The 19,407-nt window shown below is 37.8% G+C and overlaps 1 protein-coding gene across 1 annotated transcript; it reads left to right on the forward strand.

Moving 5' to 3' along the window:
- Nucleotides 1–1,700: 1,700 nt before the first annotated feature.
- LOC127849220 (uncharacterized) lies at nucleotides 1,701–19,202 on the forward strand. Its single transcript, XM_052381939.1, has 11 exons — nucleotides 1,701–2,309; nucleotides 4,179–4,326; nucleotides 5,863–6,014; nucleotides 6,653–7,218; nucleotides 7,770–7,997; nucleotides 8,730–8,835; nucleotides 11,249–11,296; nucleotides 13,636–13,763; nucleotides 16,474–16,583; nucleotides 17,043–17,185; nucleotides 19,086–19,202. The coding sequence occupies exons 1-11, from the start codon at nucleotides 1,701–1,703 to the stop codon at nucleotides 19,200–19,202; spliced, it is 2,355 nt and encodes a 784-aa protein (XP_052237899.1).
- The last annotated feature ends 205 nt before the right edge of the window (nucleotides 19,203–19,407 follow it).

Raw genomic sequence — 19,407 nt, forward strand, 5'->3', positions numbered from 1 at the left:
GTATGGTTGTATGTATGTTTGTATGTATGGTTGTTTGTATGGTTGTATGTATGGTTGTATGTTTGGTTGTATGTTTGGTTGTATGTTTGGTTGTATGTTTGGTTGTATGTATGGTTTTATGTATGGTTGTATGTATGGTTGTTTGTATAGTTGTATATATGGTTGTATGTAAGGTTGTATATAATGTTGTATGTATGGTTGCATGTTTGGTTGTATGTATGGTTGTATGTAGGGTTGTATGTTAGGTTGTATATATTGTGGTATGGATGGACAATATAAAGGTTTTCATTGTATTTATGTATGATTCATTGTATTTATCGAAATGCATTGATCGATAGATGAACATGTGAGGATGCGAACGTAGCCCCGTCACACCGGACTGGCGTTCTTACGGCGACCTAAGATTGTGTTTCTGGAAATTTCTGATTGTCGTAGTAGGGACGCCAATGACTTTTTCGGTAAAATGCTGTTTTTCGCCTTCCCGTCACACCAGCGTCCTGGTTTATGGCGTTCTGCGCAGCGTCCTGGTTTATGGCGTTCTGCGCGTCCTCACAGCGTCTGTAATACTTCCCTAAAGACGCACTGGGGTCGCAGTAGGAGCGCCATAGCCGTAGTAGGTTCGAAAAAGACGCCGTAAGGAAGCAATGAAGTCGCAGTAATGACGCCATAGTCGTTCTGAAGACGCAATAAACGTACAAAGTACGTACTAAAGTCGCAATAAGGTCGCCGTACGGTCGCCTTGCAGTCAATTATCATTTTCTGTAGATTTGACCACACGACGTCCATGGCGACCTTACAGCTACCCTACCACGTCTCTACGACGACTATTGCGTCATTAACAGAACGCCGTAAAAACGCCGGACTTCGGCGACCACTTTGAACATGTTCAAAGTAGTCGCCGTGGGCTCGCGTCCTGAGCGATTTTCGGCGTCTTCACTGTGTCCTCTTGCGTCCTTACTGAGTCCCTCCCGCGTCTATGGACGAAGTAAGGACGCCAGTCCGGTGTGACGGGGTATTTTTTTAGGGCGTACAATTATTCGTGTAATCCCTTTTATTGAACGCATGGCGTGTCCATATCCTATGGATATTATAGGTTATTGTAAAAAAAAAGACAAGACCAGTGCCATACACAATACACGCAGTGTGGGTATATTGCCCCTTCTGTCATCTTCAGACAAGTTTATCTTTTTGCTTATATGTAATGCCTAACTACAAAAGAATTCTCTATCTGGTAAATATTTAACAGGTGTTTACAAAAAATATACTTAACTGTATTGGGGAAGTAACACTAAAACATGTAAGTTGCATGTCTTCACGATGTAATTCGTATTTCCAATGTTATCGTTTGTTAGGTAAAACTACAAAACGAACGCGAAGTCACACGCAGAGTGTAGTGGCGTGAAATCGTTTGATAACAATAAAATGGAGTGTTCTGTGTAGCCGTAGGCTCACTGATTCCACAAGCAAGAAACTTCAATGCCAGAAAACCTGAACCAGTTGAACTTGTAAAAATAAGTTTTCCAAAGCAAAGTACAGGCGCTATTCTACATCACTGTGCTAAATTGCTGTTTTGTTTGTTGAATTAGTATTGAGATTTTTTTAAGAACATGTATATCAAAATTGATGTAACCGTAAAGAGTAACCTTTTAATCGATTCATTAGAGGATTACAACACGGACATGCTTTTTGTTTCAGAAACTATGACAACCGACTACCTGGAAAGGGGTTTGCACGAGTTCGAACATGGAAATTTCAAAACAGCAAAAGAACATTTCACCCAAATAATAGACAAAGCTGACGACAGTGATGATATTTCTGAGACGTTAAAAAGACGCGCCGTATGTTGGCACGAGCTGGGTCATTACAATGACGCAATCGATGACGCAAACAGGATCATTAAATTGGACCCGAAGTCAACTTCCGGTTACGCGATATGCGGAAACGCTTTGACGAAACTCGGAAAATTCGAAGACGCCCTTAACGTGTTTAGACTCGGACTAAAAATAGACAGCAACGATCCCGATATTAAGAATGGGTTGAAAGGCATGCAAATGGACATTATGGAAGGCTTTGAGAAGAATAGCAAAGAAGGGACCTACGATGCCGTCAAGATGAGTTCCCAAGAGCCCTATCCCGGAGATTATGAACTCGAGATTTTAGAAAGGGAGATAATGTGCAAATGGGGACTAAACGAGTTTCCGGCCCTTGATCTGACAATTCCGGACACGCAGAAGGCGATGCGAGAATACCAGAATGCTATTCAGCTGAAGAAGGCTGGGAATGACAAACACGCGCTCGAGAAATTGCGGGTAAGGGTTGCTAAGATAATTATAGCCGTTCAATGTATTGTAATGATTTATGTCAAGCAAATTGGTTCAATGTAATCAATGAAAAGTCGTCTGTCAGAGATTTGAGTTCAATTACGTAAAAAGCATTTGTCAATGCCCTGTAAGAGGATATTTTGTTTAAATTGATTTTTTCTTCAGGGAATGTTTTATCGGGATTCTTGACGGAAAACATTACCATAGTAATTAGAGCACTGTGAGATTCAACACCTTTAAAAGATCAACTTACAAAAAATAAGATAATTTAACATCACAAGTTGACATGCGTGTTTGTTCATAACAGTGTTTTATTGGAATAAGAGTTTTCGTTTTATCACTACAGATTACACGCGATACGTAGAGCTTTTGTGATCACCTGGTATCCGTCGCGGGTCATGTCAATACTTTCGTTGTAAACAATGTAGGGGCCACATTTATTGCCTATTCGTCATGAAACTTGGTTACATTTGTCCCAATGTCATTTCGACCCGTACTCAAACTTGGTCTCGTGGTGTCAAAACAAGGTCATCGTTTCAAATTTAGGAAAAAACTTCAACTCCAAAAGTGGCATTGTTTGCCCAAATTCTCAAAATTTGATGAGAATGTTTCTTTAATTATATCTCGTCAGAGTTCAAAAATGGTTCCGGTCCGTTGAAAATTATTGCCGCCAGTGGGCGATGGAGTTTTCCCGATATGGCTATTGTGAAACCTTTTGAACACTCTGACAATTAAAGTTTTAGACAAGTCTTTGTTAAACTTGTTCAACATTTGCTCGAATAGTATATCTTTGAGATCGATAATGCAAGTGAATGGTAACGCTACATTGTGAAAACGTTCCTTGTAAAGGACATTTATCATTACCCTTACTTATAATATTTGTTCCTATTTGGTCCGTTAAAAAACCACGTCGATTCACGAAAAAAAATGACCGCAAGTTGCGGGATGAATTTCTTTATGTGTAAGAAATAATATATGTTTCCAATTAAACATGAAACTTGATGAGAACATTAGTTTTGATATCTCATCTGGGTTTAACCCATTTACGCCCAGCGTCTAGAAAAAAAGGCATTGACAAACAGCGTAGACCCAGATGAGACGCCGCATGATGCGGCGTCTCATCAGGGTCTGCGCTGTTTGCTTAAAGGAATTTCTGTAAGAAATATTCTAAAAATATAAATAAATATACGTGACATTCCTAATTTTGGAAATAAATTGATCCAATTTAGAAGGATGGGAGAGTCCACTAGGCACAAATGGGTCAAAAATGGTTCCAAAAACTTCTCAAAAGCTGCTCAGTCAATTCGTTTGCGTCGCAGATGAGCTACTTAGGACATATGGCTCTCTTGTATTAATACTATTCCCTTGTGAGATTCCGCTCAACCTTTATTTAAATCAGTTATTTTCGTAAAGAACATATATTGAATTCTATTTTATCATTTTAACTTTCAAGAAATGTGATTACATTTTGATTGGAATTAACTTTTTTATTCATCAATTTATGTATTGAATGTTATCTTTTAATAAAAGGCAAATGCTTTATCAGACAGCTTCGCATACACACATTTGCACAAAGTTAATTCCTTTGTTTCGTAATACAAGTTATCACCCTGTCTCTAACACTAGCTGGTTTATTAAGCTTCAACTTAATTAAGGTCGCAGGGGCGTGGTGGATATGGTGTCTGCCTAACAACCACGAGGTTCGATCTACACAGTGGGGGCGTTCTTTAGATCTCTCAAAGGGCATCAAGAACTAGTTGTACCCAGGAAACCGACTCGAGGGCATTTCAATAAGCCTTCAACTGTCAATTCAATCGAGCTCATATAAATAGAATTAAACTTAAAACTTAACCCCAGATGGCGTTGCGCTACGACCCGGCTGACTTCACGCTGCGGGGTGAGATCGCGTCGCTACTGCACGAGATGGGCGAGCACCGAGAGGCGTTCCAGCACGTGCAGTGCATACCAGGAGACTTCCGTTTACCAAAGTACTGGAAAATAGGAGGTACATATATTTATTTTGGGCACATGTTGCTTAACAGTGTAAACCTTCGCGCGGCCATTTGTCCGTTTCCAAGTATAGACTACGAATACCTCTCCACCATTTCAAACCACGTCATGATGATCCATTTTTATGTGATTGTTTATAAAAAAATGTTTCCATTAACTAATAGCTTGTATTTGTGGTGTTATTTTTTCAGTTTAAGTGTCTGATCACCTCACCAGCAAAATGATGTTACATATCCACTTATAATAACGCATATCCAGATATATCCATGAAAATAATAGCTTTTATGAATTGACACGCTCTTTTCAGTGTCACATCGATTTATTCTGTGTTTACAACTTATTTGCACATTCCAAACATATAAATAATATCGTTTTAGAGTACCTCTCCACCATTACAAACCACGTCATGAATATTCATTTGTTATGTGATTGTTTATGAAATATGGTTTCAATTAAGTAATAACTTATATTTTGTGGTATTATTTTTCAGTTTTAGTGGTTGATCACCTCACCAGCAAAATGATGTTACATATCCACTTATAATGATGCATATCAAATTATATCCAAGAAAATTGTAGCTTTTAAGAATTGAACGCTCTTTTCATTGCCGTAGCGATTTATTCTGTGTTTACCACTTATTCGCACATTCCAAACATAACAAGAATATCGTTGACGAATGCTTAAAACCCAATGATTTAGAAGGCGATATTTTTTGCGTCAGAACGATAAACGTTATCTGTTTTTATGCATATGTTTAAAAAAAAATTTTTACTGATCGTGTGACCCCCCAAAATCAAGGCTATCATTAAACAAATGTTAGTTTTCCGGTTTTAAACATCGGGGTCCATTTTTTGTAGATAAACATCATAACTTCGATATGAAAATACAGTACGAACATAATAATAATAAACATCGTATTGCCAAACGTGTACCAGTTGGAACTTCAGAACAATGTGTCGACATCATCCACACAAAAAATGCTTAATCATTAGTTAAATGTGTCTTAGTCTTTAAATTAAACTGCGTAAGCATGGAATAATAAATATTAGAGAAATACAAGAAGAAGAACTAAAATAAAGAATGTGTTGTGGTCCAAGTCTTTGCCTTATAACGTTATCAAATATCTTTATATAATATAAGTGATGCGTTCTGGTAACACTGGGGTTGGTGAATTCGTGTAAAGTGTCATCCTAGGCCAGCCTGTGGAGTCCGAACAGGCTTATCAGGGACGACACTTTCCGGCCACGCTGGACCTTCTCTGAGTCCGAACAGGCTTATCAGGGACGACACTTTCCGGCCACGCTGGACCTTCTCTGAGTCCGAACAGGCTTATCAGGGACGACACTTTCCGGCCACGCTGGACCTCCTCTTAAAAGAGACCTCCTATAAACAAACAGATCTATAACGGCGGATATTGTCGTCCCTGATTAGCCTACGCGGACTGCTCAGGCTAATCTAGGACGACAATTTACGCACGTGCAGTAAGCCCCGTTTTCCCAGAGCAAGTTACACATTGAACAACTGAATACAGGCAAGATCCTCTCGGCGCTCGAGCTGCCCGTCCATGCGGAGGCCTGGCTGCGTTCCGGAAGTAAGGCGGACAAGACGGACGTCGAGATGCCGCTTCTCTTCCAGAACATCCGGGTCAAGCGTCTGTATGGGCCGCTCACTGAGGGTACAAAGGTAGCGATCTGGAATTTATCACAACAATCGGCAGCTTTAATAATTTGGCAGTATTCGTTGTGCGTTTTTTTATGTTTTTAATTAAACTAACTGTTTTAGCCCATTACCACTTAGAAATGTATTTTCACGCATTTGTAGTCCCATAGAAAGTTATGTTTAATATAAGCCTTTCTTACTTGATTCAAGTTGTTAAGACTTCATTTCGAAACGTTAGATACTGACTAGCAGCAAACAGCATAAAAAAGAACAGACTGCGAGTTACTCGAAGGCTGTTCTGGTTTTATGCTGTTTGCACATAGCCATTTTTACTTTGCTTTTAAGTGGGAAAGGTTAAGACACGACGATTTTATTCTTGAGATTTTGACGTTGTTTATTTCAACAGTTTTTGAAATGGACATCTTCAGCGATGCTGTGTTTGAGGTTGCCTTTTCTCCATTCCCATTTATGTTCTTTTTACGGATTGATGTTTGAACTGTTTATAGTTCTATTGTTTTCATTTTGCATTCTTTTTTATTAAGCCAGTTTAGTGTTTAATAACCATGTATTTTGTTGCATAATAAAGGTTACATAATTTTTTTTTCTAAAGTGATTTGTTTCGAAATGCCAGTGTTTTAAACGTGTGTTTCGTTGCTCGTCAGGTGAATGTAGTGTTCACGCAGTACGGACGCTCCATACAGGCGGCGGAAGACATTAAACATGGAGACGCTTGCTTTCGGGACAAAGCAGCCGTGCTCGCTCAGACGCTTGATACAATACACGTGCCTGCGTGCAATCACTGCGCCAAATGTCTGATGCGAGCAGAGGATTACTTCGGCAAAGATGTTCTTGCGCGCGACGCGGAACTTCGAAAAATAGTCCACAGGCACTGGCCGGTCAGACCGACTATCGAATGCAAAGGATGCGGCACGCAAACCATCTACTGCAGCACAGAATGCCGCGATGAGAGCTGGAGCATGTATCACCAAGTGCTGTGTACTTCAGTTAACCCCGCAGTCGAGCAGCTCCATGCAGTGGCAGCCCAGTACAAGACCTTGGCGCGCGACAACCGCTGCTGGAAGGGCCTCTGGAACGCGTCGTACAGTCCGTTCGTGCTGGCCAAGATATGGGCTAGCGTCATCTGCCTCGCACACAATCTGGCCACACAGGAGGGCCGACAGATGCCCACGGCGGCCGACTGGACCATGGCGAAATCACCGTTTAGAAAGTAGGTGACTTTAAGGTCACTTGTAACCCTTTCCCCCTCAGACTCAAAGTGAAAATGGTTTTGTTCTATAAAACCAGAACAGCGTGCGATTGACTCTCGGTCTTTTCAGGTTTTAGGCTGTTTGGTGCTCATCAGTACCTCTAGGGTGTGAAATAAAATCTTTAAAACTTGAATCTTGTGAGACAGGGCAACATTTCAACATGTTTTTTCTTATGGACCTCAAAATGCGTATCTGAGTGGTGAGGTTTAATACAGTGTATGTACAGTGGCAGGTATTAATAGTTCATTTCACATAAAGACTAAATTTTAACTGAGTTTGAAACGATCCCTTTATGCAATTAAGACAATATTTTGCTTCCGATGTTATTTTTCCGATCGATAGTGTCTAAAATAACGTATTACCCAAAAAAAGTAGCCTTTTACTTCCGCCTCCTATATTTTCACTCACGGTTTGCAGTAAATAATGATTTGTGAATCGTTGCACTTTTACTTACCACTACAAATGTAAATGCATTTGTGCCGTAATAACATTGACTGTATCTTTCTTGTAGATTCATCGCATACGGTTCCACTAGCGTGATTGGGGTCATACCGAAAATGGTGCAGATCATGCAGGAAGTGTTTGACAACGCGCATCTTCCTGCGCACTTCCGTTACAAAATAACCAATAAGGAGTTTGATGGGCGGTACTACCAAGCCTCGTGCAATGTACAGGCTTTCTCTGACCCCGCGCCTCCATTTAGCATATTCATGCGAAATATGGCACGTGATGGGAAACGGTAATTGCTCTATTCTTACTTAAGAAATAATACATTTAATGTATTACACATGGAGATAAACAATATAAAAAATTGGGCTGCAATTTTAATATAGCATATTTTTTCGATCTTGTGTATCACTTCATTTTCATTCATTGGCAGTGCATGTGATTTTGGATACTTGGCGTTTTTCTGCTCGGCGGTACGTGTTTATTGGGGTTTTAACTGGTTGCATATATATACTTTTACACGTCTTTCTTATAATAGTAAATGCATAATGACAATACGTGTACAGTTATTAAATTATTTCCAGGGTTAGGGTTTCACCAGCTTATTAGTTCCGAAACACACTGACCACAATTTAATGAATTGCAATTACGGTACATAACTTGAAAGATGTATTCGAACCTTGTTAGATCATTTAGGGACCCTTGTACATGAGAGTCCGTTTACACTCATGCGAATATTTTTCTTCTGGTGACAAAGTATTGACGGACACATCAAGAGAACAACTGTTTTTCAAAGACTAGTACTCTATGTAAGTTTACATCCATCAATCATTGGTCCATTCGCGAAACAAAGATTTATTTAAAACTGTGTTGCGGAAGTATACCATGTATACCAGTTCATTATTGATACACAGATTGGTCTTTTTTGAGAGTTGAAGTGGTCCAATGAACGCCCAAAGATCATAGAGAAGTACGAGCGATAGGAAAACAAAGTAAGCAAGTGATCATCCTTTGTTGTTTTCAGAGACGTTGTGATGCCTTACACCCGGGCGGAACCGGAAGATGCCCTGTTCGCCGGCATGTTCCCGCTGCACGCCTGCCTCAATCACTCGTGTGATAACAACGTCGAGGTAGTGTGTTCTGTTACCTTGTGATTGTGCTGTTTTTGTCATTTAAAGCCGTGATTGTGTTTTGTGTGTCATTGAAAGCCGTGGATGTGCTGTTTTTATGTGTAATTGAAAGCATTGGTTGTGCTCTTTTGTGTGTAACTGAAAACCGTGGTTGTGTTGTTTTTTGTGTAATTAAAAGCCGAGGTTGCGCTGTTTTTGTCATTGATCGCCGCGATTTTGCTGTATTGTGTGTAATTCAAAGCCGTTGTTGTACTGTTTTTTTGTGTAATTCAAAGCCGTGTTTTTCCTGATTATGTATGTAATTGAAAGCTGTGTTTGTGCTGTTTTGTGTGTAATTGTAGCCGTGGTTGTGCTGTTTTTGTCATTGAAAGCAGTGATCGTGCTGTTTTGTCATTGAAAGCCGTGATTATGTTGTTTTATTTTTTAATTCAAAGCCGTTGATGTGCTGTTTTTTTTGTAATTGCAAGCCGTGTTTTTCCTTATTGTGTGTGTAATTGAAAGCCTTGGTTGTGCTGTTTTGTGTGTAATTGAATCCGTGGTGTGCTGTTTTCTTTCATTGAAAGCCGTGCTTGTGCTGTGTTTGTCATTGAAAGCCGTGGTTTTGCTGTTTTTGTGTCTAATTGATAGCCTTGGTTGTGTTAGTTTTTGTCATTTAAAGTCGTGATTGTGCTGTTTTTGTGTGTAATTGAAAGCCGTGGTCGTGGTTTTTTTCATTTAAAGCCGTGGTTGTGCTGTTGTTGTCATTGAAAGCCATGATTGTGCTCTTTTTGTAATCGAATGCCGTTGTTATGCTCTTTTTCCGTTGAAAGTCATGATTGTGCTGTTTTGTGTCATCGAATGTCGTTATTGTTATATCCTTGAGATCTATTCCTAAAACATATCTTATTGTTTAATGACGTCGGTGATTTAGTTTATATATATACAGAGTCCAAGCGATCGAGCAGTCTTAGTGTGAGTCTTTTACTTTGGCCTCGAGAGAGGAAAATTGGAGGACTGATGCAGCTGTTATTTCGCGCATACCGGTAATACGGAATTGAGATATGGCGGACGGCAATAGAAGGCTAGATTTACAATCGTTTCGGGTGGACTGCAGCGACCACATAGCAACGGGAGAGGCTTTGAGTGATTGGTTAGATGACTTTGAGAGGCAACTTCGATACTTTAGGATTACAGAAGATGATGACAAAATGGACGCTTTACTAATCTACGGCGGGCCAGAGGAAAAATAATAAGTAGAAGTTTAAAGGATCCGGAGAACAGTACAAAATATGAGAAGCTGACAAGTAAGTTATCGGATTATTTTTCGCCTAAAAAGAACAAACATTACTCTAGATATTTATTCTTTAAGATGCGTCCCAATAGCGGGGAAAGCACAATTGAATATGCTGCTAGGCTACGTGAAGAGGCGCTTTCATGCAATTTTGTGGACATAGATGATCGTATACTTGAACATCTCGTACAAACTACTAGCAATTCTGAGTTTGTTAGGAAAGTTCTATATAAAAAGTGGACTCTCCAAGAAGCACTTAGCGCTGCACAAATCAGTGAGATTACAAGTATTCAGTTAAAGGAGATGAATAACAAAGCACTGGAAATAGAATGCACAGAAAGAAGACAGAGTACAGCACTTAAATTGAAACATCTAGTAGGAGCGATTATACGGATAGAAATAGCAAATCTAATCATCAGATTTGTCAAGATAGGCATACAACTGGCAGAAGACAGATGCCCAACAGACGCAAAAATGACTACACAGATAGTGAAACTTCAAGCAGTTCAGAATAATAATTTATTCATGCAGTCAAGAGTCGGACCGAACTGCTTTTGCAAAGACAGAAAATAGCAAAGAGAAATTACACACAGTGTGGATATTGTGGACGAAATCAAGTGCATGCAAGAAAGGAGCATTGTATAGCTTATGGGAAAAGATGCTATTATTGCAACAAGTGGCACCACATTGCCAAAGTATGTAAATCTGCTGAAAACGATTATAACGAGAATACAGTACCAGGCAAGAGCAACACGCAAAGAAGAGGAACAAGACAAAGAAGAATTAATGACTTTTCATCTTCTGATGAATCGGATTATCAGCTTATCCAGATCTAGTTTAACAAGAAGCGTTCAACATATCAGCAAATGTTATGACTTGATCGGAAATGGCTTTACGGTTGATGCCTTTCAAGGAACAGGAGTCAATTCATAACCATCATAAACATTGATTATAGGTTTTATCAATTGTTATTTGATAATTTAGTTATTTTGTTTAATTTGCACAATTTCATTCTTTTTCAAATGTTAGGAGAAATGTTATATCCTTGAGATCTATTCATAGAACATATCTTATTGTTTAATGACGTCGGTGCCATTCATGACGTTGTCGTCACGGTGATTCAGTTTATATATATATACAGAGTCCAAGAGAGTGAGCATTATAAGTATTGAAATAGCGAGCAGTCTTAGTGTGAGTCTTTTACAGTTATTGTGCTCTTTTTGTCATTGAACGCATTGATTTGGCTGTTTTGTGTCATCGAATGCCGTTTGTGTGCTTCTTTTGTCATTGAAAGCCGTGATTTTGCTGTTGTGTGTCATCGAATGCCATGATTGTACTCTTCTTGTCGTTGAAATCCATGATTATGCTGTTTTGTTTTGTTGAAAGCCATGTGCTGTTTTGTTTCGTTGAAAGCCATGATATTGCTATTTTTGTTTCGTTGAAAGCCATACTTTGCTGTTTTGTTTTATATAACTTTTATTGAAAGCCATGATTCTGCTATTTTGTTTCGTTGAAATCCATGATTGTGCTGATTTGTTTTGTTGAAAGCCATGTGCTGTTGTTTTTCGTTAAAAGCCATGATAGTGCTGTTTTGTTTCGTTGAATGCCATGTTTGCGCTGTTTTTTTTTTCGTTGAAAGCCATGATTGTGCTGTTTTATTTCGTTGAAAGCCATGTATGTGCTGTTTTGTTTCGATGAAAGCCATGATTGTGCTGTTTTATTTCGTTGAAAGCCATGATTGTGCAGTTTTATTTCGTTGAAAGCCATGATTGTGCTGTTTTATTTCGTTGAAAGCCATGATTGTGTCGTTTTGTTTCGCTGAAAGCCATGATTGTGCCGTTTTATTTCGTTGAAAGCCATGATTGTATTGTTTTGTTTCACTGAAAGCCATGATTGTGCTGTTTTATTTCGTTGAAAGCCATGATTGTGCTGTTTTATTTCGTTGAAAGCCATGATTGTGCTGTTTTATTTCGTTGAAAGCCATGATTGTGCTGTTTTATTTCGTTGAAAGCCATGATTGTGCTGTTTTGTATCGTGTAAAACATGATTTTGCTGTTATTTTGTTCGATTTAAGCCATGATTGTGCTGTTTTGTTCCGTTTAAAGCCATAATTGTGCTGCTTTGTGTCATCGAATGCCGTGAATGTGCTGTTTTGTTTTGTTGAAAGCCATGATTGTGCTGTTTTTTTTTAACTTTCGTTGCAAGCCGTGATTTTGCTGTTTTGTGTCATCGAATGCCATGATTGTGATGTTTCGTATCGTTGAAAGCCATGATTGTGTCGTTTTGTTTCGCTGAAATCCATGATTGTACTGTTTTGTATTAGTGAAATCCATGCTTGGGCGGTTTTGTTTCACTGAAACCCATGATTGTGTCGTTTTGTTTCGTGTAAATCCGTGATTGTGCTGTTTTGTTTTATTGAAATTCATGTGCTGTTGTGTTTTCGTTGAAAGCCATGATAGTGCTGTTTTGTTTCGTTGAATGCCATGTTTGTGCTGTTTTGTTTCGTTGAAAGCCATGATAGTGCTGTTTTGTTTCGTTGAATGCCATGTTTGTGCTGTTTTGTTTCGTTGAAAGCCATGATAGTGCTGTTTTGTTTCGTTGAAAGCCATGATTGTACTGTTTTTATCATTGAAATCCATGACTGTGTTGTTTATTTCGTTGAACGCCATGATTGGGCTGTTTTGTTTCGTTGAAAGCCATGATTGTGCTGTTTTGCATCATTGAAAGGATCTCCGAAGGATCTTATTGTCGTTATGTTAAGTTTAAAGCACATGTATAGTCCCAAAATATAACAAAATCAATGTGAACTTCTAAGAAATTAAGTTATTTGGAAAATTAATAAACGAGTTCGTGATGGCCGTTGTATTTAATTATAAAATTTTACGTTTGGAAACAACATAATGTTATTACAAATAAGTTAAGATGTCAATTTCTCATATAGCAGAAGCTGTTAGTATAGGTTACAATATACTAAATAATTGTTTAATGTAGGGCTGTATTCTCTAAAAAATATCATAGTTGACAGGAAGGCATGTTTTACACTTTTTACTATTATTCGGATGTTATCTTTCGGAGATAATGGTAGGGCATGAATAGGTGTTCACTACTGAATCCCTGAAATATGATAAACTTGAAGACTATAGTAAACCATTGCACTGAAAAAGGTTACATTCCACTAAGAAACGGCCGAACAAAAAAGTTGCAAAAACAGTCGATTTTGATTTGTGTCAAGTTCTTTCTTGCATTGTACATGACATATCTTTTTTATTGCATAAATCGATTCCGCTTAGAATGGCCTTTAAGAAAAGGCATGGTTATGGGGGTCTCTATGCGCAAAATTTTGCATTTATTTTCGCTTAAAGATGTCGCTTTTACATTGAATTATATAGGGAAACTATTTAGTATATTGTGACCTATAAACAATACGAGGGAAACCGACACGGTATATACCGGTTAATCTAAATATACTACCGGTAGTATACTAGAATGTAACCTGTATCTTTACGACTTTTTCATTCGTCATCGAAAAGGTGCTGGATGGACATCCGGGTGTGTCGGTGAAAGCGAGGCGGCAAATCAAGAAAGGCGAGGAGCTGTGCACGACTTACATAAATACCCGGATGCCTCGGAAAGAGCGCCGGGCGTGGCTCTATAGGGGGTGAGTGCGATATGGTCTGTGAATATACTTATAAACGAAATAGGTTGAATGAAAGATGTTAACACTCATAGCGAAAAAAAATCACACGCGGATAAAACGTTGATGAGTTAAAAGAAAATATTACAAAGCCTTTAAACACTCAAAATCAACTAATATTTCGTACAATATTAAAAAAAATAAAGTAATTACTTAAAACATTCAAAGTTTCTTATCGAAATATCCAAAATTTCAATCTATAAATCTATGTTACCGTACCACATCTAGCGTTGAAGGTTTGGCTATTGCTATTAGGAACACTGATATTTTATGAGTTAACTTTATTTCACGAAATATTTTGCGAAATATTCCCTGATTAAGAGTATTTATTTTACTTTGAGGTCTGAGGAATAATTAACTCGAAATAAGAGTTTTTTAAAACGTTAAATACTTAACTACTTTTCATATTTTAGTAAAAAACAATTTGATGTACCGGTATTTAACCCTTTACCACTTAGATACATATTTTTACGCATTTGTAGTCCCTTTTAAAGTTCAATTTAATTATAGGCCTTTCTTACTAGATTCAAGTTTTTAAGGGTGCATTTCAACCCTTAGATACTGAGCAGCAGCAAACAGCATAAAACCAGAACAGACTGCGAGTTACTCGCAGGCTGTTCTGGTTTTATGCTGGTTGTAAATGCCATTTTCACTTTGCTTCTTATGATTAAAAGGGTTGAGACATGTATACTTTAATATGGAGATGGGACTTGTATTGAATTTTCATGGTTCGTAAAGGTGTGTTAACTAAAAACATAGATAAAATCTTGTAGAATGATGATTGTGATTTTGGCAAGATGATGATGATGATGATGATGATGATGATGATGACGATGATGATGATGATGATGATGATTATGATGATGATGATGATAAGATTAATAATGATCATTATGTTGGTGATAACTATGACGACGATGATGATATAAGTACGAGGACAATGATTTATGATTACGATTAATGATGATGAGCTATGATGGTGATGCTGATGACGATTTCGTTTTGAAGGCAATTAGTATGAATTCTAAACATAGTTTCGAACAATTTAACCGCAAACGAGTGTTCTGTTGTTGCTAAATATAGTCAGTTGCGCTAAGATCTCGGGTTTAAATTCCTATGCATTAGATCTCTTAATAATTGTTCATGAGCCTTTGATAGTTAAGGTAACACTGCTTAATGTACTCATTGTAAAGATATCATTATAAATATTTCAATACCATATTCCTGCTTTATTTATTCATTATACAGATACCATTATAATTCGCTAAATACGGTACTACTCCTAAATCTACACATTGTAAAGATATCATTATATAGAGGATATTTGTTGGATCCGGTGGATTATCGATTTTAATTCACGAGTGATCATAGAAAATAATATTTTCACAAGTGGCGCAGCCACGAGTGAAAATATATATTTTCTATGATCACGAGTGAATTAAAATCGATAATCCACCGAATCCAACAAATTTTCTTTTTATTTAATGCATTTTTCACAGTTTATATACATTGTTCAAGAGTTTAACTAACGAATTTTGCTGGGATTATGACGTCATTTCGTCAAAAAAATGACGTCATTTCACAGTAAACCATGAAAATTATCAATAATTCTCACTGATAATTTTCACTGTTTGAAACAGTGAAATTATCAGTTTTAATTCACTAATATTTCTATATAAACCACCGGAAAGCATTAAATAAAAATCGTTACATAACGTATTACTCCTTAATTTAATCATTATAAAGATACCAGTATAAGTTAGAACGCGATGGTTTTTAGTTAGTCGCGTTAGCGGCTTACTAAATTCACAGAGCATATTTTGAAAATCAGTATGTGCTTAGAAGCCTTAGCTACGATAAGAACCGCAATTCACTATGCTAGGAGCGATTACCGCTGCCTGTCTGCGCTGCAGACGACAAATGTTTCTGCTCTACATCTGCAGTGAGTGTATATACCAGCTTGAAAGACGACATTGGCCAGTCTAGTGTTTATCATTGAAATCTGTATATATTGGCTGCTTTCAGGGAAAACGGGGCTTAAAGCCACACACCTTGAAATGAAGTACATGTGAATCAATACATATACCGGTAGATGCAATGTGGACTTGTGCAAATTTGTCATAAAATCTATATCCTAGTAAGCAAGTAATTTATCATTTTTGTTTGAATTTTAAAACCGAAAGTAGGATTTCTATACGTATGCATACATTTCGACCAACGCGAGTATTTTTAAGTTTAAGCGCAAAAAGACGGATTTCTACCTTGTAACCACCAGAAATATTCTAATTTAGATAGATAAAATTTAAAATATAGCCTAGGTAACAAGTAATTTATTATTTTTCAAACGGTACCGCATTTAAAACCGAAAGTAGAATTTATAGACGTATACGCCCATTTCGACAAACGCGATTATTTTAAGTTTTAAAGCACAAAAGAGACGGATTTCCATCTTGTAACCACAAGATATATTCAAATTGGCATATATTAAATATGTTTTTTTACTTATACTTAAATTTACTATGCCATGTATTGCACTTTAAGGTGTGTGGCTTCAATGCGTGTCAAATAAGATTAGCCTTTGTACACTGATTAGCCTGTGCAATGCGGACAAGCTAATCAAGGACGACAACAGCGAACAACTTCAGTGCCTTCAGCGCTTTGATTCCACTTGCAGGTACAACTTCTGGTGTCAGTGTCCGCGATGCAAGTACGAGGGAGACGGGCCGGATAAGTGCACTGAGTGCGGAAAGGTCGCCAAGGACGATGGGAGGGACAAATATCCAGGTAACCATCGTTACGTGATCTAAAACCTGTATAATGTGACAGACAGTATAACCAACTGTATATACCAGGATTCAACTGTATATTTCATTGCAGAAGGACAGACAAAGTCTGGACAAAAAATACACGTGCCGGAATAACATATACGAAAGTAATTAATATATAATGTAATTGGCCATTTCTCTTAAGTAGAATCACTTACTGCTTTTGCAATATTTTCAAGGTACAGAGAAGGTCACACGGAGTTATATATCGATAATGTATGCTTTGAAAAAGTACTTACACTATATGTTATGGTTAGATTGTATTATTCTATGTTTTTTCGTATTGTGCTGTTTCGTACAGTTATGGCAATTGGTCACTTGCCTTCAATAAAGCACCTACTAGTTTTTTATAATGAGAATGCAATACTGCCCAAGCGGCTGGAGTTTCACTTCTTTATATTGATTGTTCTAATTTTAGGGTGCGGAAAATGTCACTTGGCCTGGTACTGCTCCACCGGGTGTCAGAAAGCGGCCTGGAAGAAGGGACATAAACGCATCTGCAGTACGCCTCATTCCAACATTCAGTCGTTCCGTGAAACCAACTATATCCTCCACGATATTGTTTAACGTAGAACGCTTATAGGAATGGTTTCGTTGTTTATTGCTGTTAGAAATAATATCGATAACACTCGATTGTCGCAAAATCAACATTATGTATGCTATGCTATTTTGAGGCACAGAATAATTATTTTGATATCCATTACGCATTGGAAGCGAAATAATCATATCAGGGTATGTCTGCATTGATTCGATTTTCGTATAATATCGATGATAATTTTGTAAATATTGCGCTCTCCAAATCGTTTAATATGAAAATTAAAATATGGAATTTCTTCACACAACTAAAATTGTGAAATATCTCCTTTAATATAATGTTAAATTAAAAAATGCATTTGCTAGAAAGTCGAATCTTCTATTTATCTAAGTGTGGTATTGATAGGTGATGCATTCTAAGACTGCAACATGCGTTGTTTAAATATCAATGTGATATACAGAAGTCGCTCTTTTTGTAATTCTAAAAGTATTTCCTGATGCCAATGTGAGATATATGTATAATAACCCTTTCCCACTCAGAAGCAAAGTAAAAATGGCTTTGTGCAAACAGCATACGACCAGAACAGCCTGCAAGTAACTGGCAGACTGTTCAGGTTTTATGCTGTTTGCTGCTCATCAGTATATAAGGGTTGGAAATGAAGCCTTAAAAATGTGAATCTAGTAAGAAAGGTCGTTTATAAAAATTAACTTTCTAAGGGACTACAAACACGTCAAAATATGCATCTAAGTGGTAAAGGGATAAACTGAGCCGCGCCCTAGGGTTACTGAATGTAATGTTGTTCATTAAGTATTGCGATTTTCAGCTTTTAAGGAGCTTTTCTAAACGACTATCTAGTCAAGGCGGAAAGTGCTGTGCCTGCCTGCACATGCTAATCTGGGACGCTATATGCCAACATACATAGCCCATTTTCATCAGAGCGTGGCTGATATATAGTGTAATGTTTCCTACGATTGGATCGTTCCAAACATATTCCAACGATATATCAAAGAAACCTTCTGTAAATGATGATGAACACAACGCGACGCACATGTTTCTGCGCAAGGCGTTATAGAGTGTTTGCACGTGCCATAGGTTTCGAAACGCTCATAGGGTTTGAGACACACTTTGTATGGGTGTTAGTCTTAATATATGTGCTATCATATTTACTGTTGGCATCTACCAGTATATGGCACTGTACAGTTCAGTGCCCCAGCTAGGCCTAAATTGAAGGACCACGCCCTGCACCCCCGAACCTCCGCCCTGCCCATCATAGGGCCCCCCTGACCTTTAACAAAATCATATTTTTTTTTACATAATTATGATAATTAATAAATATCTTATTACACTGTAATTAATTTATTCCTCATTGAAGACATTATATTTGAATTGTTTAATAATACTAGGAATAATATATTCTTACAATTATTTATAACATATAAATAAACATGCAACAGGAAGCATTCCAGAAACGTCAGCGCGCTCGAAAGTGCCCTTTTGACAAAATACTGCGTGTCGAAATTGCCCTTTTGACAAAAAGCTTCCCCCTCCCCTGCCATTTTCAAATCCTAGCTGGAGCACTGCACTTTTTTAACCACTTAGTTGCTTGCTTCCTTGGTTTTCCGTTCTTGTCATCGTGCGGGGAACCAAAATCGTACTCAAATATAAATATGTCCGTTACATTATTTAGTAGTGCAGCAAAACCAAGTATTGTTATTTAGTACATAATTTGTTGGGTTGCTAATTTCACAATTGTTGTCTCACAAATTAAATAAAAACGATTGAGATTGGCTTCTTTCAGAAGTTGCCATAATAACGCTGTCGATTTGTTACGAATAAATATTTGTCACGAAAAGGATTTGTTGCGATGACAACAACGGAACGCGCTACGTTAAACACTTGTGTCAATCAGTTCCTTTTCTTTTGTAGAGAAATGCTGAGACAAAACAGCTGGATCTGCTGCCCCTCTGCGACCCCGAATGCTCACCAAACACCGCCCTACCTCCCTCCTATAGTGAATGGTGTGATTACCCCACCCACCAATAATAGTATATGTATTATGAAGTGTTGCCTTTGCCCCAGACAATTAATAGTTTCACTGTCGTCGTCTGGTGTTTGTAACACGCCATACGCCATCATTGGAACTGTAATACACGACAACCTCTCGAAAAACGTAGTCACAATAAAAAAATCGACAATAATATATAGGTAATGTTATAGTGTCCCTGGCCGAATAGGTGAAATACTAGTA

This window comes from Dreissena polymorpha, chromosome 10, assembly GCF_020536995.1.
Source record: "Dreissena polymorpha isolate Duluth1 chromosome 10, UMN_Dpol_1.0, whole genome shotgun sequence".
NCBI classification, from domain to species: domain Eukaryota; kingdom Metazoa; phylum Mollusca; class Bivalvia; order Myida; family Dreissenidae; genus Dreissena; species Dreissena polymorpha.